This window comes from Anomaloglossus baeobatrachus, chromosome 5 (genome assembly GCF_048569485.1).
Source record: "Anomaloglossus baeobatrachus isolate aAnoBae1 chromosome 5, aAnoBae1.hap1, whole genome shotgun sequence".
Classification (NCBI taxonomy): Eukaryota; Metazoa; Chordata; class Amphibia; order Anura; family Aromobatidae; genus Anomaloglossus; species Anomaloglossus baeobatrachus.
Genome location: NC_134357.1, coordinates 361,993,089 through 362,016,297, shown reverse-complemented (window position 1 = coordinate 362,016,297; position 23,209 = coordinate 361,993,089). Strand labels below are relative to the sequence as shown.

General features: G+C 47.0%; 1 protein-coding gene across 1 annotated transcript in view; it reads left to right on the top strand.

Moving 5' to 3' along the window:
* The window catches only part of CFAP97D1 (CFAP97 domain containing 1), a 116,154-nt gene that overhangs the window by 59,524 nt on the left and 33,421 nt on the right, over positions 1-23,209 (top strand). The window contains exon 3 of the mRNA XM_075349953.1: positions 7,568-7,686. Coding sequence (XP_075206068.1) covers positions 7,568-7,686 — 119 coding nt within the window. The remainder of the gene's footprint in view (positions 1-7,567; positions 7,687-23,209) is intronic.

Sequence of the window (23,209 nt, the reverse complement as noted above, 5' to 3'; positions counted from 1 at the left end):
AATTTGACCAAGGTCCCCCTCATCTGCTGAGTCTTCCATGTCCATGGACAGTTCGTCCTCCATATCTTCATGTCCTCCTGCACCTTCCTCAACATCTCACCTGCTACCATGCGCCCTTGTTGATCCCTGTCCCCCATGGTCCCATGCCTGCCGCGTTGGTGATGATGAACGTCTGGACCTTGGTGATGTTGTTGTGTCTTGCGCATATGAATCCTCCTGTAGTTCCTCCCCTTCCTGTTGTCCCACCCCCTGACTACGAATAGTGTTTAGCGTGTGCTCCAGCATGTAAATGACTGTAATCGTCATGCTGATAATGGCATTGTCAGCGCTAAACATATTCGTCGCCATGTCGAAACTGTGCAGAAGGGTGCATAGGTCCTTGATCTGAGATCACTCCATCAGGGTGATCTGCCCCACTTCTGCATCTCGTTGGCCCAGGCTATACATCATGACGTATTGCACCAGGGCTCGCCGGTGCTGCCACAGTCGCTGTAACATGTGGAGAGTTGAATTCCAGCGTGTCGCCACATCGCATTTCAGGCGATGAACCGGCAGGCCGAAAGACTTCTGGAGCGATGCAAGTCGCTCAGGTGCGGCGGTTGAACGGCGGAAGTGAGCACTGCAGACAGTTTCCGTGCCCTGGTCAGAAGGCCATCTAGGCCGGGATAGTGTGTTAAAAATTGCTGGACAACAAGGTTAAACACGTGAGCCATACAAGGCACGTGTGTCACCTTGCCCAGGCGAAGGGCCGCACCCAGGTTTGCAGCATTGTCGCACACGGCCTTACCAGGCTGCAGGTTGAGTGGAGACAACCATTTATCAAAATCAGTCTCCAGAGCTGCCCACAACTCAGTCGCTGTGTGACTCCTATTTCAAAGACATGTCAAGCTAAAGACCGCCTGATGCCGTTGCGCTCTGCTACCAGCATAGTAATGAGGGGTGCGTGATTCCTTCTGCGCAGTGAGAACGCTGGTGGCCTGACCAGGCAGGCTTGGGGCGGAGGTGGAGGACCCAGATGAGGTGGAGGAGGCAGAAGCAGTGGCGGAACTTGGACAGACAGAGGATTGACACACAAGTCGTGGGGACGGCAAGACTTGTGCAGCAGACCCTTCACCATCTATCACCATAGTTACCCAGTGGCCAGTCAGCGACATGTAACGTCCCTGTCCATGCTTACTGGTCCAAGTATCGGTGGTGAAATGCACCCGTTCACACACAGAGTTTCTCAAGGAAGCGGTGATGTTGTGTGCGACATGCTGGTGTAGCGCGGGCACACCTTTCTTAGAGAAGTAGTGGCGACTAGGCATCTGGTACTGGGGCACAGCGACAGACATAAGGTCTCTAAAATCCTGTGTGTCCACTAGGCGGAAAGGCAGCATTTCTGTAGTCAACAGCTTACAGAGGGATAGAGTCAACCTCTTCGCTTTGTCATGGGTCGCAGGAAGTGGCCTTTTATTTGACCACATCTGAGGGACAGAGATCTGGCTGCTGTGTGTAGACGGTGTTGAGTCGGGTGTCCCTGGAAAAATGCAGCTTTGTGAGGAAAGTGCAGGCGGAGACATGATGTTGCCTTCATCCAAAGTTGGTGCTATCGATGTCTGAGAGAGCTGTACACACTCACTTGTTTCCCCTTCCAAACCAACTGACGACCTACCAAGCAAACTGCCTGTTGCGGTTACAGTGGTGGAAGTTGTGGGTGGAAAAACAGGTGTGACAGCTGTCCCCACAGTCCTAGAAGATGACGAGCGCGCGGATGCACTGGAAGGGGCAGGCGGTGGATGGTTCGCTCCGCTAGGCCGCATTGCAGCACGGTGAGCTTCCCATCGGGCCATATGATATTTATTCATGTGACGATTCATGGAAGAAGTTGTCAAACTGCTGAGGTTTTGACCTCTACTAAGAGAACCATGACAAATTTTACAGATCACATAATTTGGGCGATCTTTTTCTATGTCAAAAAAGGACCTGGCTAGGCAAGGCTTAGAGGCCATGCGACCTGTTGATCCACCCCGAATAATGCTCAGAGGCAGAGTGGTGGCTGAGGATGCAGTTGTAGACGTGCTACCAGTGCTCCGACTGTGTCCAGGAAGGCGCCAGGTTACTTCGACGTCGGTTGCATCCTCCTCCACCGCCTCTGTTGACCTCCTCGAGTGTCTGACTGTGGGTTGACAGTAGGTGTGATCTAGAACTTAATCATCAATTGTTGTGTTTGCACTCCCCTACCCCTCAGACCGAGTTTCTTCTTGCCCTGACCGAATATTTAAGTTGTCATCCCAATCGGGTATCTGCGTCTCATCTTCATCAGTATGTTCCTCATTGCCTATAACCACAGTTGTTGGAAAGGCAGCATTTTGGTAGCCAACAGTTTGCATATGATGAAAGTCAACCTCCAAGCCATTTCATGCCCTTCTAAAAGCATGTAAAACACAGCGAGGGGACTCCAACCACAGTCTCCCTCGTTGCCACTAACTGGGCCACACACACCCCACTTGACTGGCATCGGTTGAGCCCCCTTTTGAAAAAGAAAAAGATGCTTTGCATGAAGCAATCTCAAAAATACGCGTGCCTTTCCCGTCCCCTGGCTGACCCAGGGGAAGAAAAGTCCTCTGAGAGCCATGACTTGTTCATCTTGGTTCTTTTAGAGACACAGCGAGGGGACTCCAACCACAGTCTCCCTCGTTGCCACTAACTGGGCCACACACACCCCACTTGACTGGCATCGGTTGAGCCCCCTTTTGAAAAAGAAAAAGATGCTTTGCATGAAGCACTCTCAAAAATACGCGTGCCTTTCCCGTCCCCTGGCTGACCCAGGGGAAGAAAAGTCCTCTGAGAGCCATGACTTGTTCATCTTGGTTCTTTTAGAGACACAGCGAGGGGACTCCAACCACAGTCTCCCTCGTTGCCACTAACTGGGCCACACACACCCCACTTGACTGGCATCGGTTGACCCCCCCTTTTGACAAAGAAAAAGATGCTTTGCATGAAGCACTCTCAAAAATACGCGTGCCTTTCCCGTCCCCTGGCTGACCCAGGGGAAGAAAAGTCCTCTGAGAGCCATGACTTGTTCATCTTGGTTCTTTTAGAGACACAGCGAGGGGACTCCAACCACAGTCTCCCTCGTTGCCACTAACTGGGCCACACACACCCCACTTGACTGGCATCGGTTGACCCCCCCTTTTGACAAAGAAAAAGATGCTTTGCATGAAGCACTCTCAAAAATACGCGTGCCTTTCCCGTCCCCTGGCTGACCCAGGGGAAGAAAAGTCCTCTGAGAGCCATGACTTGTTCATCTTGGTTCTTTTAGAGACACAGCGAGGGGACTCCAACCACAGTCTCCCTCGTTGCCACTAACTGGGCCACACACACCCCACTTGACTGGCATCGGTTGACCCCCCCTTTTGACAAAGAAAAAGATGCTTTGCATGAAGCACTCTCAAAAATACGCGTGCCTTTCCCGTCCCCTGGCTGACCCAGGGGAAGAAAAGTCCTCTGAGAGCCATGACTTGTTCATCTTGGTTCTTTTAGAGACACAGCGAGGGGACTCCAACCACAGTCTCCCTCGTTGCCACTAACTGGGCCACACACACCCCACTTGACTGGCATCGGTTGAGCCCCCTTTTGAAAAAGAAAAAGATGCTTTGCATGAAGCACTCTCAAAAATACGCGTGCCTTTCCCGTCCCCTGGCTGACCCAGGGGAAGAAAAGTCCTCTGAGAGCCATGACTTGTTCATCTTGGTTCTTTTAGAGACACAGCGAGGGGACTCCAACCACAGTCTCCCTCGTTGCCACTAACTGGGCCACACACACCCCACTTGACTGGCATCGGTTGACCCCCCCTTTTGACAAAGAAAAAGATGCTTTGCATGAAGCACTCTCAAAAATACGCGTGCCTTTCCCGTCCCCTGGCTGACCCAGGGGAAGAAAAGTCCTCTGAGAGCCATGACTTGTTCATCTTGGTTCTTTTAGAGACACAGCGAGGGGACTCCAACCACAGTCTCCCTCGTTGCCACTAACTGGGCCACACACACCCCACTTGACTGGCATCGGTTGACCCCCCCTTTTGACAAAGAAAAAGATGCTTTGCATGAAGCACTCTCAAAAATACGCGTGCCTTTCCCGTCCCCTGGCTGACCCAGGGGAAGAAAAGTCCTCTGAGAGCCATGACTTGTTCATCTTGGTTCTTTTAGAGACACAGCGAGGGGACTCCAACCACAGTCTCCCTCGTTGCCACTAACTGGGCCACACACACCCCACTTGACTGGCATCGGTTGAGCCCCCTTTTGAAAAAGAAAAAGATGCTTTGCATGAAGCACTCTCAAAAATACGCGTGCCTTTCCCGTCCCCTGGCTGACCCAGGGGAAGAAAAGTCCTCTGAGAGCCATGACTTGTTCATCTTGGTTCTTTTAGAGACACAGCGAGGGGACTCCAACCACAGTCTCCCTCGTTGCCACTAACTGGGCCACACACACCCCACTTGACTGGCATCGGTTGACCCCCCCTTTTGACAAAGAAAAAGATGCTTTGCATGAAGCACTCTCAAAAATACGCGTGCCTTTCCCGTCCCCTGGCTGACCCAGGGGAAGAAAAGTCCTCTGAGAGCCATGACTTGTTCATCTTGGTTCTTTTAGAGACACAGCGAGGGGACTCCAACCACAGTCTCCCTCGTTGCCACTAACTGGGCCACACACACCCCACTTGACTGGCATCGGTTGACCCCCCCTTTTGACAAAGAAAAAGATGCTTTGCATGAAGCACTCTCAAAAATACGCGTGCCTTTCCCGTCCCCTGGCTGACCCAGGGGAAGAAAAGTCCTCTGAGAGCCATGACTTGTTCATCTTGGTTCTTTTAGAGACACAGCGAGGGGACTCCAACCACAGTCTCCCTCGTTGCCACTAACTGGGCCACACACACCCCACTTGACTGGCATCGGTTGAGCCCCCTTTTGAAAAAGAAAAAGATGCTTTGCATGAAGCACTCTCAAAAATACGCGTGCCTTTCCCGTCCCCTGGCTGACCCAGGGGAAGAAAAGTCCTCTGAGAGCCATGACTTGTTCATCTTGGTTCTTTTAGAGACACAGCGAGGGGACTCCAACCACAGTCTCCCTCGTTGCCACTAACTGGGCCACACACACCCCACTTGACTGGCATCGGTTGACCCCCCCTTTTGACAAAGAAAAAGATGCTTTGCATGAAGCACTCTCAAAAATACGCGTGCCTTTCCCGTCCCCTGGCTGACCCAGGGGAAGAAAAGTCCTCTGAGAGCCATGACTTGTTCATCTTGGTTCTTTTAGAGACACAGCGAGGGGACTCCAACCACAGTCTCCCTCGTTGCCACTAACTGGGCCACACACACCCCACTTGACTGGCATCGGTTGACCCCCCCTTTTGACAAAGAAAAAGATGCTTTGCATGAAGCACTCTCAAAAATACGCGTGCCTTTCCCGTCCCCTGGCTGACCCAGGGGAAGAAAAGTCCTCTGAGAGCCATGACTTGTTCATCTTGGTTCTTTTAGAGACACAGCGAGGGGACTCCAACCACAGTCTCCCTCGTTGCCACTAACTGGGCCACACACACCCCACTTGACTGGCATCGGTTGAGCCCCCCTTTTGACAAAGAAAAAGATGCTTTGCATGAAGCACTCTCAAAAATACGCGTGCCTTTCGCCTCCCCTGGCTGACCCAGGGGAAGAAAAGTCCTCTGAGAGCCAGGTCCACATTGTCAGTGGACAGACACGTGTGCTTATCTGCCAGCAGACCCCCAGCAGCACTGAAGACAGGTTCCGAGAGAACGCTGGCTGCAGGACACGACAAGATCCTCAAGGCGTACGTGGCGAGCTCAGGCAATTTATCCAGATTGGAAGCCTAAAATGAGCAGGGCTCAAGTTGCACAATAATGGAATCGATGTTTCTTTGCATATACTCATATATCTGTGTGTCTCCCTCTTTTTCCTTGTCCAGCTGTTTTGTTTTCACATGAGTATATGTCCTTGTCACTTTCCCATGTGTTTGTGTTATGTTGTGAGTTGTTTGTCACCTTTTGGACACCTTTCAGGGTGTTTTCTAGGTGTTTTACTGTGTTTGTGATTGCCTGCCATTGTTTCCTATGGGCTCGAGTTCGGTTCGTCGAACGTTCGACGAGCCGAACTCGAGCCAGACCCCCCGTTCGGCGAACCGCCTCGAGCCGAACCGGGACCGGTTCGCTCATCTCTAGTGTCTACCTTTCCAAAAAAATATTTTAAAAAGGCAGGTGATAAAATAATAATAAACACTATTCTCTTATCTGTAGCCTCAATCACCCCAGCACAGACCGTTCCTGGAGCCAATTTTTGGCCACAGTGATCAGGCGACCAGAACAGAACGTTAGATAAGCCTCAGATAACATCCCTTTCTAGATGTCTGTAATCTGCAGCCAATCATACGGTTAGGTGAAGAATGGGACATCAATTTTTTTCCCATCAAAGACCACCAGAGCGGCTTTGGATGGAGTGAAGAGTGTTACAGATGGCGATGTATAGCTTCTTTTAATATTTTGTCACGCACCCCGTCTTTTTAAAAAATGTTGGGAAAGTCTAACAACTCTTTAAGGGATACTTTGCACACTACGACATCGCAAGCCGATTGTAGCGATGCCGAGCACGATAGTCCCCGCCCCCGTCGCACATGCGATATCTTGTGATAGCTGCCGTAGCGAACACTATCGCTACAGCAGCTTCACATGCACTTACCTGCCCTGCGACGTCGCTCTCACACGGCAGGCAGCCAATAAAAGCAGAGGGGCGGAGATGAGCGGGACGTAAACCTCCCGCCCACCTCCTTCCTTCCTCATTGCAGCCGGGACTCAGGTAAGGAGATGTTCCTCACTCCTGCGGCTTCACAGCGATGTGTGCTGCCACAGGAACGAGGAACAACATCGTACCTGTCGCTGCAGCGACATTATGGAAATGCCCGACACTACACCGATCATACAATTTCGACACTTTTGCGCTCGTTAATCGTAGGAAAAACAATTCACATACTCCGATGTCGACAATGACGCCGGATGTGCGTCACTTTCGATTTGACCCCACCGACATCGCAGCTCCGGGGTGCAAAGTACCCCTTAGGGATAAGCACTGAATTTGTACACCATGTGATCAGTTTATTTTGGGGGTATCCATCATTTTTTTTATGGGCCACCACTTTAATCATCAGTGTGAAAATTTAGAAGTCAAATAACTAGAGTGATGGCGAAAACTATCAAAAATAATCATATTTTTCACATTTATCGATAGGCCCAAAAAGCATGTTATATGGAGGTTTCATACTTTTTGTACAAATGACATAGACCTGTATACTGTGTATGTGTTTGGAACCTTGCTGGTTTATTAAATACATTTATTTTTCCTTGTATTTAAAAGAAAGCAGCGAACTACTCCGATGTTAGTTCTTATGACCTTGATATTCTAGTATCTGTGGTTTTAGTCACACCACATATCACATTAGCTGGAACTTGATTACAATGTTATTACAGTCATCCGGCTGGGGATTTGTCTAATAGATCCATTTTCTGCATCGTCCTTGTTCATATAGAAGGAACAAGAACGACTGGCTGAGATAGAAAAGAATAACCGGCTGCTCATGGAGAAAATTGCTCTCATTATGCGCACTGGAGGAGAGGTGGACAACTGGAACACTTGTGTTTTAAGAAGGTAATGCCCAATTTTTTACATATATATATACAGTATATATATATATATATATATATATATATATATATATATATATATATATATAGATATATATATATATATATTTTTAAATTGTCTATTAATATAATTATAGGGAATCTATAAATCATTGAAATCCTATGCAAATGAGGCATTACGAGCTCTGGGCGTGACAGAGCACTTTCCGCTCTTCTCTCTCCCGATGAAGTTTCCTGCCCAGCACCAGCCTCTTTAGTTTGATTGATAGTTCACTGTCTGATTTCCTTGCCTGGTGCCTAATGTCACCCTTGGGAGGCAGTGGCTCGAAAGTGCTCTATCATTACCAGAGTAATTAAAGCTTCATTTGCATATGAAATAAAACACAGAAATCTAGCAACAGTTAATAGATATAAAGGTGTCGATACATTTAGTTTAAAAGACCTGCATGACCATTTATTGGTTTTCTAAAACACTGATTTCAGCTGGATCCGTTTTTTAACATTGAAGTCAAAGGAAAATGGATCTGTTTAATAGCTATCCATTATCTTCCATTTGAAAATTATTCAGTAAGCAAAAAATGGATCCTTTACAAATGAAAAAAAAGCAGATGGCTAATTAAAAGATCCATTTCCCATAAACTCCACAGTCTGCAAAACATTTTTGACAATGGATTGTTGCTCGAGCCGTTCTAACAGATGATTACTAGACATGTGAACTTGAGATGCTTTATTAGGTTTCAACCTGACATACAGTGGAGAAAATAAGTATTTGATACACTGCCGATTTTGAAAGTTTTCCCACCTACAAAGAATGGAGAGGTCTGGAATTTTTATCATAGGTACACTTCAACTGTGACAGAAAGAAATCAGAAAATCACATTGTATGATTTTTAAAAAATTAATTATAAAATAAATATTTGATCACATACCAACCAGCAAGAATTCTGTTTCTCACACATGTTTTTTATTTTTTGAAGAAGCCCTCCTACTCTGCACGCATTACATGTATTAATTGCACCTGATTGAACTCGTTACCTGTATAAAAGACACCTGTCCACACGCTTAATCAATCATACTCCAACCTCTCCACCATGGCCAAGACTAAAGAGCTGTATAAGGACACTAGGGACAAAATTGTAGACCTGCACAAGGCTGGGATGGGCTACAAGGCAACAGGGAAGCATCTTGGCGAGAAGGCAACAACTGTTGGTGCTATTATTAGAAATTGGAAAAAACACAAAATAACTGACAATCTTACTTGATTTGAGGCTCCATGCAAGATCTCACCTCGTGGGGTAAGGATGTGTTACGGGGGGCTGTCTGATAATAACCGAAAGGAGTATCAGACAGTCAGGGTCCACCGTGCAAAGACTTTGCTGCAGACTATGGCAGAGTGCAATACCTCTGTTAACTCACAGAAGGATATAATAAGAAAGTAAAGCAATTCCTCCCTTACTTGGAGGGTGTGTGGAATGATGTCTGTTAATAATCACAGAGACAAAGGCAATGTGTGCGAAATGGCACCTACCTAGGTCCGCTCTTCTAGTGGTGCAAAAGAGACGAACAGCAGCGTAAGCCGCACAAAGCTCCTACCTGCGTTCGCTCCACTAGTGTGCGAGGACACGAACCACTAGATATGGCACCTGCCTAGGTCCGCTCTTCTAGTGGTGCAAAAGAGACGAACAGCAGCGTAAGCCGCACAAAGCTCCTACCTCTGTTCGCTCCCCTAGTGTGCGAGGATACGAACAACTGCCAGACGCAGTATAAGGAACGTTACCCTAGCGGCAACGTCCACCTACGAGTACAATCACAAGGCCCAGCCAGACCATGTGCCTCAGGCACCTGCCTATGTCCGCTCCCCTAAGAGGTAAGGATACGGACAGCAGCCGAAGCTGTAAGGTATAAGAACGCTACCCTGCCGGTAGCGCTCACCTAGCATAGACAGAGGAATGCCTAGAGGAACGCGCACAGAGCGTCTACTCATATGCATGAACCAAGAGGACTGAGCACCATGCGGCGTGTGTCAGGGTCTTATATAGACTCTGTGCCTCATCCAAGATGGAGGACACCAGAGCCAATCCGCTTCCAGAACGACAGGAGTGACGTCATGCTGGCCTATCACCGAGCAAGACATCACAAGCACATGACCAGCGACCAATCGGCAAAGAAGGTGTCAGAGACATGTGACCTCGTGTCAGCGATGATGTCACCCGCACATGTGCAATGGCTCCAAGATTGGACTTAGTCTCCGGCGCTCGCACATGTGCAGTAGCAAGAAATCTGGACTTAGTCTCCAGCGCTCGCACATGTGCAGTAGCAAGAAATCTGGACTTAGTCTCCAGCGCTCGCACATGTGCAGTAGCAAGAAATCTGGACTTAGTCTCCAGCGCTCGCACATGTGCAGTAGCAAGAAATCTGGACATAGTCTCCAGTGCTCGCAGCAACCGTAACAGTACCTCCCCCTCAAGGGCCCCCCTCCCGGCGACGCAGATAATCGGCAACTAAGTCGGGAGCATGGACAGCCTCCTCAGGCTCCCAAGAGCGATGTTCCGGGCCATAGCCCTCCCAATCTATCAAGAAGAACCTGCGCCCTCTAACCATCTTAGAACCAGCTATGGCTCGTACCTCATAGCTAGAGCGAGAGGAATCAGAGGCAGGAGAGTGCACTTCACGAGCGTGAGGTAAAATAGCCGGCTTTAGCAGTGAGACATGGAATTTGTCATGAATCCTAAGATGGACAGGTAACTTCAATTGATAGACTACAGGATTTACCTGTCGAAGAACCTCATAAGGACCCAGGAAGCGAGGAGCAAATTTGACAGAGCTCACTCTAAGTCTCACGTGTTTTGCAGAGAGCCACACAAAGTCCCCTGGAGAAAAGACAGGAGCCGGGCGACGAAACCGATCGGACACCGTCTTCATACGGTCCTTAGCTGCTTGGATCGACTCTTGAGTCCAATCCCAAACCTCTCTGGCATTAGTTGCCCAGTCGGCCACAAGAGGAGGAGGTGCAGCAGCGGGAAACGGTACCGGTACCCTAGGGTGTTGCCCATTATTGAGTACGAACGGTGTCTGCCCAGTGGCCTCAGCCAGCGAATTGTTAAGGGCAAATTCTGCCCAGGGTAGGAGGGAGGACCAGTTATCGTGGTTCTCAGCAACAAAGTGTCGAAGGTATATAATCATAGATTGATTGGTACGTTCAACCAAACCATTAGTCTCCGGATGGTATGCCGAAGAGAGATTCAACTCAATTTGCAGAAGGCTACAAAGATCTCGCCAGAAACGGGAAGTAAATTGCGGGCCTCTATCACAAATGATACGATCTGGCATCCCGTGAAGCCTAAAGACATGCTTGAGGAATAGTTTGGCTAGTACCCTGGAAGATGGGATTCTCGATAACGGTACGAGATGAACCATCCGGGAGAAATGGTCCGTAATGACCCACACAAATCTATGTCCCTGTGAACATGGAAGATCACCCACAAAGTCCATGCCTACCACCTCCCATGGTCTATCTGGCACTGGTAAAGGATGCAAGAGCCCAGCTGGTCTCTGCCGTAATGGACGGTTGCGAGCACACGAGTAGCAGGAACCGACATATCTCTTGACGTGGCTGGCTAAGTGTGGCCACCAATACCACCTCTCCAGTAACTCTCGTGTCCGCCTAATACCAAAATGCCCACCCACCTTTGAGGTGTGGGCCCATGACAGTATATCATTCTGTCGATCAGGCGGAACAAATGTCTTGCCCGGTGGGATTTGGTCTAACGTCACAGGGGAGAGCGTATGAAAAACCCTGGAGGGAAGGATAAGACGAGGTTCGTCAATCTCTTCCTGGGTAGAAAGCATAGAGCGAGACAGGGCGTCTGCCTTGTTATTCTTACTCCCAGACAAATAGTTGATGGAGAAGTGAAAGCGGGAGAAAAACAAGGACCAGCGGGCTTGGCGAGGATTCAGACGCTGAGCGGTTTGTAAGTACGTCAGATTCTTATGGTCTGTATAGACCTGGAAAGGATGTTTCGCTCCTTCCAGCAAGTGACGCCACTCCTCCAAGGCTAATCTCAAGGCGAGCAGTTCCCTATCCCCAATGGTATAGTTTCTCTCTGCCGGTGAAAAGGTTTTAGCAAAGAAGAAACACGGCCTTTTTCTACCTGCACCGTTCTTTTGATACAAGACCGCACCAGCACCCACTGAAGAGGCATCAACCTCTAAGAGGAAGGGCTTACTCTCATCGGGTCTTTGAAGAACGGGAGCAGTTGAAAAGTGTCTTTTTACTGCCTCAAAAGCCTGAGATGTCTCAGTAGACCAGGCTTTGGGATTAGCACCTTTCTTAGTCAAGGCCACCAAAGGGGCCACCAAAGTAGAAAAATGGGGTATGAACTGCCTGTAATAATTTATAAATCCTAAGAAGCGTTGCACCGCCTTCAAGGAATGAGGTTCGGACCATTGCAGGACAGCAGAGAGCTTCGCAGGATCCATAGCCAGACCTTCTTGTGAGATAATGTAACCCAAAAAAGGCAATGAGGACTGCTCGAATACACATTTCTCGAGTTTAGCAAACAATGAGTGCTCCCTTAAACGGGAAAGGACACGAACGACATCCTGACGATGAGTCTCCAGATCAGGAGAAAAAATCAGGATGTCGTCCAGATACACCACTACTGAGGATAACAGTAAATCCCTGAACACATCATTTACGAAGTCCTGAAATACTGCGGGTGCATTACATAACCCAAAAGGCATGACGAGGTATTCATAGTGACCGTCTCGGGTGTTAAAAGCGGTCTTCCATTCGTCACCCTTTCGAATTCGTACCAAGTTATACGCACCCCGCAGATCCAACTTCGTAAAAACTTGAGCTCCTCTCAGTCTGTCAAAGAGCTCCGAAATTAAAGGTAATGGGTATTTGTTCTTTATTGTGATTGCGTTGAGACCCCTGTAATCTATGCAGGGACGCAAATCACCCTCTTTCTTCCGAACAAAGAAAAACCCAGCTCCCGCGGGAGAGACAGACTTACGAATGAACCCCTTCTCTAAGCTCTCTCTTATATAGGTCGACATGGCCTCTGACTCAGGTATCGACAGGGGGTAAACCCTGCCTTTAGGTGGAACCGAACCTGGGATAAGGTCTATGGCACAGTCATACGGCCTATGGGGTGGAAGAACCTCAGCACCCTGTTTGGAGAACACGTCAGCGAAATCCAAATAGGGTGTAGGTATGGGAGAGAGATCAGTTGATGCAACTGCAACGACCTTAGGTGGTAAGGGAAGACATCGGGACTGACATTTCGAACCCCAACTAATAATGCTGTCAGACTCCCAGTCAATGTGAGGAGCATGAGTCCGAAGCCACGGAAGACCCAGAAGAACGTCGTCTATACCCTCAGGCAAAACAAGAAAAGAAATCTCCTCTATGTGACCCTGAGACAGGGAAAGGCGCAAGGGAACTGTCCTTAATGTAATGGAGTCAGACAACATAGTTCCATTAACAACACGGACAGGAATAGGCGCCTCTAACATGATAGAGGGAATATTGTGTCCCTTTACAAATCCTGAGGACACAAAAATCCCGTCAGCTCCGGAATCCACAAAAGCCATAATAGGCCATGTATTCTCAGATAACGAGAGCTGACCTGGGATACAACACTTAGAGGGTGCAGAAGACGTCTCTAGTAACCCCCCTCTAATGGTTACTAGGCCAGGGAGTTTCCCTGACGACTAGGACACTTGTTGGCATAGTGCCCAGCCTGACGACATACGTAACATATAGGAGGACCAGACTTGCGTAGTCTGGAGAACGTATGACCTAACTCCATAGGAGTGGGAGATGTTTCAGATGCTGAGGAAGATGGTAGTGGACCCTCAACAACTGGAATAGCCCGATGCTTAGGGCGTGAGGAAGAGACCTCGAGTCTACGTTCCTTATGGCGTACATCGATCCTCGTTGCTACTGTGATCAAGTCCTCCAGAGAAGCAGGGACTTCACGAGTAGCAAGGGCATCCTTGACATAGCCAGCCAACCCTCTCCAGAAGATAGGAATCAACACCTTCTCTGGCCAATCTAGTTCTGCCACCAGAGTTCTAAAAGCAATGGCATAAGAACTAGTGGATAACGAACCCTGAGATAGATCTAACAGTCTCAGGGCCGCATCATGGGTAACCTGCGGACCCATGAATACCGCCTTAAGAGCATCAAGAAAGTCTTGATGTCTCAGAGTAACCACATCAGAGCGCTCCCATAGAGGAGTCGCCCATTCTAAGGCTTTGTCCTGAAGTAAGGAGATGATAAAGCCTACTCTGGACCTCTCCGTAGAGAAGCGAGAAGAGTTAACCTCTAGGTGTATCTGACACTGACTAATGAAACCACGACATGATCTGGCATCGCCAGAATATCTGTTTGGTAGAGCAAGTCGAGGATCATGTGCAGATGTCACCATGGTCTGAGGTTTATCCTCTATACTCTTGAGCCGTGACTCAAGTACTTGTATGTAACGGTGTAACTGCTGATATTCTGCCATAACTGCCAGACCCTTGGCTCAGTCCTAATGTTACGGGGGGCTGTCTGATAATAACCGAAAGGAGTATCAGACAGTCAGGGTCCACCGTGCAAAGACTTTGCTGCAGACTATGGCAGAGTGCAATACCTCTGTTAACTCACAGAAGGATATAATAAGAAAGTAAAGCAATTCCTCCCTTACTTGGAGGGTGTGTGGAATGATGTCTGTTAATAATCACAGAGACAAAGGCAATGTGTGCGAAATGGCACCTACCTAGGTCCGCTCTTCTAGTGGTGCAAAAGAGACGAACAGCAGCGTAAGCCGCACAAAGCTCCTACCTGCGTTCGCTCCACTAGTGTGCGAGGACACGAACCACTAGATATGGCACCTGCCTAGGTCCGCTCTTCTAGTGGTGCAAAAGAGACGAACAGCAGCGTAAGCCGCACAAAGCTCCTACCTCTGTTCGCTCCCCTAGTGTGCGAGGATACGAACAACTGCCAGACGCAGTATAAGGAACGTTACCCTAGCGGCAACGTCCACCTACGAGTACAATCACAAGGCCCAGCCAGACCATGTGCCTCAGGCACCTGCCTATGTCCGCTCCCCTAAGAGGTAAGGATACGGACAGCAGCCGAAGCTGTAAGGTATAAGAACGCTACCCTGCCGGTAGCGCTCACCTAGCATAGACAGAGGAATGCCTAGAGGAACGCGCACAGAGCGTCTACTCATATGCATGAACCAAGAGGACTGAGCACCATGCGGCGTGTGTCAGGGTCTTATATAGACTCTGTGCCTCATCCAAGATGGAGGACACCAGAGCCAATCCGCTTCCAGAACGACAGGAGTGACGTCATGCTGGCCTATCACCGAGCAAGACATCACAAGCACATGACCAGCGACCAATCGGCAAAGAAGGTGTCAGAGACATGTGACCTCGTGTCAGCGATGATGTCACCCGCACATGTGCAATGGCTCCAAGATTGGACTTAGTCTCCGGCGCTCGCACATGTGCAGTAGCAAGAAATCTGGACTTAGTCTCCAGCGCTCGCACATGTGCAGTAGCAAGAAATCTGGACTTAGTCTCCAGCGCTCGCACATGTGCAGTAGCAAGAAATCTGGACTTAGTCTCCAGCGCTCGCACATGTGCAGTAGCAAGAAATCTGGACATAGTCTCCAGTGCTCGCAGCAACCGTAACAGGATGATTCTGAGAAAGAACAGGGATCTACCCAGAACTACATGGGTAGACCTGGTCAATGACCTGAAGAGAGCTAGGACCACAGTCTCAAAGATAATTGTTAGTAACACACTACGCCATCATAGATTAAAATCCCGCAGGGCATGCAAGGTCCCTCTGCTCGTGACAGCACATATCCTAGTCCTTTTGAAGTTTACTATTGACCCATTGATTGCTCCAGAGGAGGCATGGGAGAAGGTCATGTGATAAGATGAGATGAAAATAGAACTTTAAGTATCAACTCCATTCACCATGTTTGGAGGAAGAAGAAGGATGAGTACAACCCAAGAACACCGTCCCAAACGTGAAGCATGGGAGTGGAAACATTGTACTTTGAAGGTACTTTTCCGCAAAGGTCAAAGGACAACTATACCATATTGAAGGTAGGATGAATTGGGTCATTTATGGCAAGATTTTGGCTAACAACCTCCTTCTCTCAGTAAGAGCATTGAAAATGGGTTGTGACCCAAAACACACAGTCAGGCCAACTAATTAGTGGCTCCGTAAGAAGCATTTCAAGATTCTGGAGTGGCCAAGCCAGTCTCCAAAGCTGAACCCAATAGAAATTCTTTGGAGGGAACTGAAACTCAACCCGGAAACCTGAGCGATCTGAAGAAGATCTGTATGGACGAGTGGGGCAAAATCTATGCTGCAGTGTGCGCAAACTTGGTCAAGAAACATCTGACCTCCATAATTGAAAACAAAGGCTTCCGTACCAAATATTAAGTTCTGTTTTTCTTTTCTATCAAATACTTATTTCATGCAATAAAATGCACATTATTTAAAAATCAAACAAAGTGATTTTCTGGATTTTTTTTATTCTGTCTGTCACAGTTGAAGTATACCTACAATAAAAGTTTCAGGTTGGAAAACTTGAAAAATCAGTAGTGTATCAAATACTTATTTTCCCCACTGTAGAAATAGTTCATTTGACGTTTCGTTCATAAATCGGTTTTTATCAAGGTTTATTTAAATGTAAACAAAATAACATGAATTGATAATATAAATGATAATTGAAAGACATCAAATAAGGTTTATCTATGATATAAGAATACTATATACTGTATGATTACATTTATACATTTACAAGGAAGAGGTATAAAAATGTATAAATATTCAATAAAGGTATGGAGATAATTATAATGCATTTTAGATAATTCTTAGAAAAATCTTGTTTTTAAATAGATTGTTTTCCTATTATTCAAGTATGAGGGTTATGGGGTAATGATCGCATACAGGTAATGCATATTGCTGGAGTGAGGTCTAAATGAGCATAAAAAGGCAAGAATATCAATAAATATGGAGATAGTACAAACCCAAAAGGAGAACATAAAATATAAAACATGCACAGAGGAAAATTTAATGAATAAAGTAGAATGACTAAAAGATTAGTAAAAAGATAATTACTGAATTAGAGTAGTATGTGTGAGACTAAAGGCCCCGTTACATGCTATTGTATGATTTATCTGACAATATCTCGTCGGGGGTCACGGTTTCCGTGATGCACTTCCGTCATCGTTAGCGACGTTGTTGCGTGTGACACCTACGTGCAACTCCGAACAATCGCAAATAGGTTGAAAATCATTGATCGTTGACACGTCGTTCAGTTTCAAAATATTGTTCGTCGTTTGCAACGCAGCAGACAGAAACTGCAAGTTATTGGTGTTAATCTGGCACCTGGTGCTAATTTCCTTAATTATAATTTTCACCTTAATTACCAGACCAAATTTTGCAATTTTGACCAGTGTCACTTCATGAGGTTATAACTCTGGTACGCTTCAACGGATCCCGGTGATTCTGAGATTGTTTTTTCGTCACATATTGGACTTCATGATAGTACCAAATTTAGGACAATATTTTTTGCGTTTATTTATGAAAAAAATTGAATTTTGGCAAAAATTTAGAAAATTTAGCAGTTTTCAACTTTTGAATTTTTATACCATTAAACCAGAGATTTCTGTGACACAAAATAGTTAATAAATAACATTTCCAACTTGTCTACTTTACATCAGCACAATTTTGGAAACAAAATTTTTTTTCGTTAGGAAGTTAGAAGAGTTCAAAGTTTATCAGCGATTTCTCATTTTTACATCAAAATTTACAGAACCATTTTTTTAGGGACCACATCACATTTGAAGTGACTTTGAGGGGCCTAGATGACACAAAATACCCAAAAGTAAACCATTCTAAAAACTGCACCCCCCAAAGTACTCAACACCACATTCAAGAAGTTTATTAACCCTTCAGGTGCTTCACATGAACAAAAGCAATGTGGAATGAAAAAAAGCAAAAATTAAATTTTACCTAAAAATGTTGCTCTAACCCAAATTTATTCACTTTTAGAAGAAATAACACAACAAAATGGACCCCAAGACTTGTTCCCCACTTTCTTATGAACGCACCAATACCTCATATGTGGTCAGAAACCTTTGTTTGGACAAATGGGAGGGCTTGGAACGGAAGGAACAATATTTGAATCTTGGAAAGGAAATTTGGCTGAAAATGATTGCGGGCACCATGTTGGATTTACAGGTCCGCTAAGGTACCTAATCAGAAGAAACCCTGCACAAGTGACCCCATTTTGGAAACTAGGCCCCTCAAGGAATTTATCTAGAACTTTGGTGAGTACCCTGAACCCCCAGGTGCTTCACAGAATTTTATAACGTTGAGCCATGAAAATAAAAAAATAAAATTTTACCACAAAATTGTTATTTCAACCAGGTAGCTTTTTTTTTTTACAAGAGTAAAAGGAAAAAATTCAGCATAACATTTATTGTGCAATTTCTCCTGAGTTTGGCGATATCTTATATGTGGTGGAAATCAACTGTTTGGGCGCATGACAGGGCTCGGAAGGGAAGGAGCGCCATTTGACTGCAAAATTGGCTGGAATCAATAGCGGACGCCATGTTGCATTTGGAGAGCCCCTGAGGTGCCTATACAGTGAAGCTCCCCAACATGTGGCCCCATTTTGGAAAATAGACCCCTGAAGGAATTTATCTAGATGTTTGGTGAGTACCCTGAACCCTCAGGTGCTTCACAGAAGTTTAGAATGTTGAGCTGTGAAAATAAAAAAAATACATTTTTACCACAAAATTGTTCCTTCAACCAGGTAGCTTTTTTTTTTTACAAGTGTAAAAGGAAAAAATTCAGCATAAGATTTATTGTGCAATTTCTCCTGAGTATGCTGATACCTCATGTGTGATGAAAATCAACTGTTTGGGTGCACAGCAGGGCTCGGTAGGGAAGGAGCGCCATTTGACTGCCCAATTGGCTGGAATCATTAGCGGACGCTAAGTTGCATTTGGAAAACCCCTAAGGTGCCTAAAAAGTTGAGGTCCCCCACAAGTGACCCCATTCTGGAAACAAGACACCTCAAGGCTTTTATCTAGGTGTATAGTGAGCAGTTTGAATCCAAGAGTACGTCACAGAGTTTAATAAGCTTAGGTTGCCATATTGAAAATTTTCATTTTTTTCACAAAAATGTTGCTTCCGCATCAAATTTGTTACTTTTTCAAGAGGCACCAACAAACCGTGGACCCAACAGGTTATCCAATGTCTTATGAGCACAGGGATACACCACATATGGCCAAAAATCTCTGTTTGGATATATGAGAGGGCTTGGAATGGAAGGAGCACCATTTGAATTCTGGAAAAGTTGAAATAAATTGCGGGCACCATGTCACATTTGCAGGGCCCCTTGGGTACCTATACAGCAGAAACCACCCACAAGTGACCCCATTTTGGAAACTGGATTTTATTCAGGAGTATAGTAAGCATTTTGAATCCACAGGTACTTCACAAAAATGTTGCTGTAGCAACAAATTTCTCACTGTTAGGCTATGTGGCCATGATCCAGCGACACGGCGTCTAGTATACAGTGTCAGCCTTCCTGCAGAGATGTGTTGTCCACGGGAGAACGCAGCTGCCCATGCCCACGATTTGGGTTCAGGCTGCTGTGGAGCTCAATTCTACCTGCAGAGAACACTCTTGTCTCCACAGCATAAATTGACATGCTGAGGCTCGGGAAGCTGCACCACAGGTCAGTGTATGCTGCGGAGAAGAGAAGCACAGTGGACACGGGATTTCTAAAAATCCTTCCACTGTGCTTCTACTGCACAACACAGCGTTGTGGACGCAGGGAAAACACTCTGCGCCCCAAACGCTGCAAACCCTGATTGTGGGCGCACAGCCTAAAATGCTACAATGGATGAATGGATAGATGTCAAACAATTATAACGTCCCACCCCCTGCATATTCTAAGCTGGCGCCCTTTAGTGCCTTTCATGTGGCACTAATGGGTGCCTAGCCTTGTATTTAGCCCCCCCAAAAATTAATAATTAAAATAAACGACGTGGGGTCCCCCCTATTTTTGATAGCCAGCTAGGGTAAAACAGACAGCTGTAGCCTGCAAACCACAGCTGACAGCTTCACCTTGGCTGGTGATCAATTTGATCAATTTAAAAAAAAAACAAACAAACGTGGGGTCCCCCCCAAATTGGATCACCAGCCAAGGTGAAGCGGACAGCTGGGGTCTGGTATTCTCGGGGTGGGAAGAGCCATGGTTATTGGACTCTTCCCAGCCTAAAAATAGCAGGCCACAGCCGCCCCAGAAGTGGCACATCCATTAGATGCGCCAATCCTGGCGCATTCCCCCAGCTCATCCCGCGCCCTGGTGCGGTTGCAAACGGGGTAATATACGGGGTTGATACCAGCTGTAATGTCACCTGGCATCAAGCCCTGGGGTTAGTGATGTCACGGCATCTAAACAGATACCCAACATCACTAACCCAGTCAGTAATAGAAAAAAATAAAGACAAAAAAAAAATTATTTGAAAAAACAGTCCCCGAAACATTCCCTTTTCACCAATTTATTGAAAATAAACAAATTCCGGTCGCTGTAATCCATTTTGGAGCTCCCACGCCGACTCTGGACCTTCTAGAATATGGGGGGCACGTTCAGGGAACGTATCGCCCATTTTCTGGAAGAGCAAGCTCTCCATGAGCAGTGTGGGTGCAGTAATCTGAGAATACTGCACTCACACTGCCCCGGTCCAACCTAGGGCAGAGTGACCTGCAGTAACCTCATTCCAGAATATGAGGGCCACGCTCACAGAACGTACCCCCCATTTTCTAGAACAGCAGGCTCTCCATGTGAGGAGTGTGGTTGCAGATTACTGCACTCACTCTCCCCTGGTCCACAGTACAGCAGCATGTGCAGCAGCGACGTCAGTGTCCCTGCTTGCAAGGATCCAGCTGACAGCCGCTGTGTGCACATGTGCCGCCAGCTTTCCAGAAGGAGGCGGCGTGATCGCGGGGACGGAGCAGAAGCCAGGTAACGGGGAAGACCGGGGGCTGACGCGGGGTGACGGCGGGAGACCTAGCGGGATCTGGGGACAACTTTTCTGTCGCATGTGATGTGTCACATGCGGCAGAAAGAGCAGGATGAATGCGGCCGCGCGCTACTGTGCGCTGCATGCCGCTATCTTGCATGCTCCGGAGGGGGGAAGGGGGGCGGCTCTGGAGAACCGGAGGGGGGAAGGGGGACCAGAGGAGGGGTCAGTGGGAGGACATTTCCCTGCGATCTGAAATGTTTGATCATTTCAGATCGGAGAGAAATGAATGTAGAGCCGGCGGCGGCAGTTTTCGGCGCCATCCTGAATGCTCCGGAGGGGGGCCCCGGGGGACCAAGAGAGCTCCGGTGTCCTGGTGGAGGGCTCAGGGGTAAGACATTTCCCTCCGATCTGAAATGTTTGATCATTTCAGATCGGAGGGAAATGAATGCAGAGCCGGCGGCGGCGGCAGTTTTCGGTGCGCGTCGGCGCCATTTTGGATGTCCAGTGGGGGTGGGGGTGGTGGGGGTTGATTTCTCCGGTACCGGGGGATTTGGGGGCACTAGGGGCTTATATTTCTTTCTCATCTGACATGTTTGATCATGTCAGATGAGAAAGAAATCAGTATTATTTGCCTTTTTTTTTTTTTTTAATGTGTACGTCGGTATACGGTGTATACCGGCGATCACATTATCGGGGTCCAAAAAAAACACCCCGATTCATAATCTTGGGGGTCTCAGCTACCTCCGGTAGCTGAAACCCCCGAGATTTTCCGTCACTGGGGAGCGCTACAGGCTTTTTCCGGCCTGACGTCTCAAGACGTCGGAATAGAATAAGTACCCTGTTTTTCCGACGTCTTGAGACGTTAGGCCGTCGCTATGGGGTTAACTGGCTGCCTCACTTTCCAGTTTGCACTGATGTTGCAAAAATGGTGTGGGTGTCCAAAGTGACTGAAACACTCCGGCACCAAGTTGTACAGATGAAGGCCAAAGGGGTGACCCTATCAGCCATAGCAAGAGAAGTTGGTTGTTATAAGTCTGTGATTTTGAAAATATTGCATCTCTACAACATCACAAACTCTTTCAATTCCCCCAAGAAAGCTGTTCACCCTAGAAATGCAAATTCAAGAGAGCACATGATAATACGGAGATTCTTCATGGGTAATTGTTTAACTCTGCAGCTGGAATTGCTCGCCAGTTCAGCACTGAACAGAGTAAGGATCTGTCTCGTCATACAGTGTCCCAACGTTTAAGATCATTTGGACTGAAAGCCCACTCTGCAGTGACCAAACCTCTCATTAGCAAAAAGAATCAAAAGGAGCATGTTGTATGAACAGAGGAGACGTGGTCCACAGTTCATTTAAGTGATGAAAGCAAGTTTAATTTATTTGGGTCTGATGGGAATCATTATATTTATTGACAAACTGGGGAAAGACTGAACCTAAAGTGCATTAAGAAGTCAACAAAAGGTGATGGAGGAAGTGCCATGATTTGGGGAATGTTTTCTGCAGGAATTAGACCTCTCATACAGCTACATGACAGAGTGAATGCAAGTGTGTATCAGAACCTTCTTCAACAACATGTGGTTCCTTATTGGCGCTCATCACTCAATCGGCCAGCAATTTTCATGCAGGACAATGTCCCCTGTGACACAGCAAAATGGGTAAAGCAATTTCTTGAAACAGAAAACAATGAAATGGCCAACCCAGAGTCCTGATCTCAAACAAAATAGAAAACCTCTTGAAAATCCTTGGTGACAAAGTTATGGCCAAGAAACCCACAACAGTCAAAGAAACTTTAAGAGTGGACCAAAATCACACCAGAGCAGTGTGAGAGATGTGTCTGTGTGCTCCACATGGAAATATGTCCGTTTCCTGCCAGCAGCATGGATGTTACACAAACCGAACATCCGTGTGACACATACCATAGGAAAAACAGGTCACTGAGAAATAAATTTATTTTTATACTTACCTGTCTCCGGCGCTGCTGTCACATTTGTTTCCTGGCCCGCTTATTATGCTCATGAATATTCACTGTACTGACTGCGGACCCGGAAGCAAGTATGACAGCAGCGCCAGAGAAAGGCAAGCATATAAGTTTCTGCTGGATGTCACACAGATAGCACACGAACAGCACCAGGAACACACACATGGACGGACATACTGTATGTGCCTACACCTCGAACCCTGCAAAACTCTCAACCTACTAATAAAACCCACATTTGCTGGTGTATAGCGTTTTCTGACATGACAGGTTTCAATTAAAATCTCATGCACTGTGATGAAACTGTAAAATGCAGTGGATTTTCCTCTAGCAATTGCACGGTGGAAAATGCTGTGTTTTTGCACTGTGGGAACTCAGCCTTCGAGAAAGTGCTTAAAGGGAATCTGTCACCACTGTGACCTTTTTAAACTGTTAATATGGGCATACATGATATAGAATGTTGAAAAATGTCATGCCTGTATG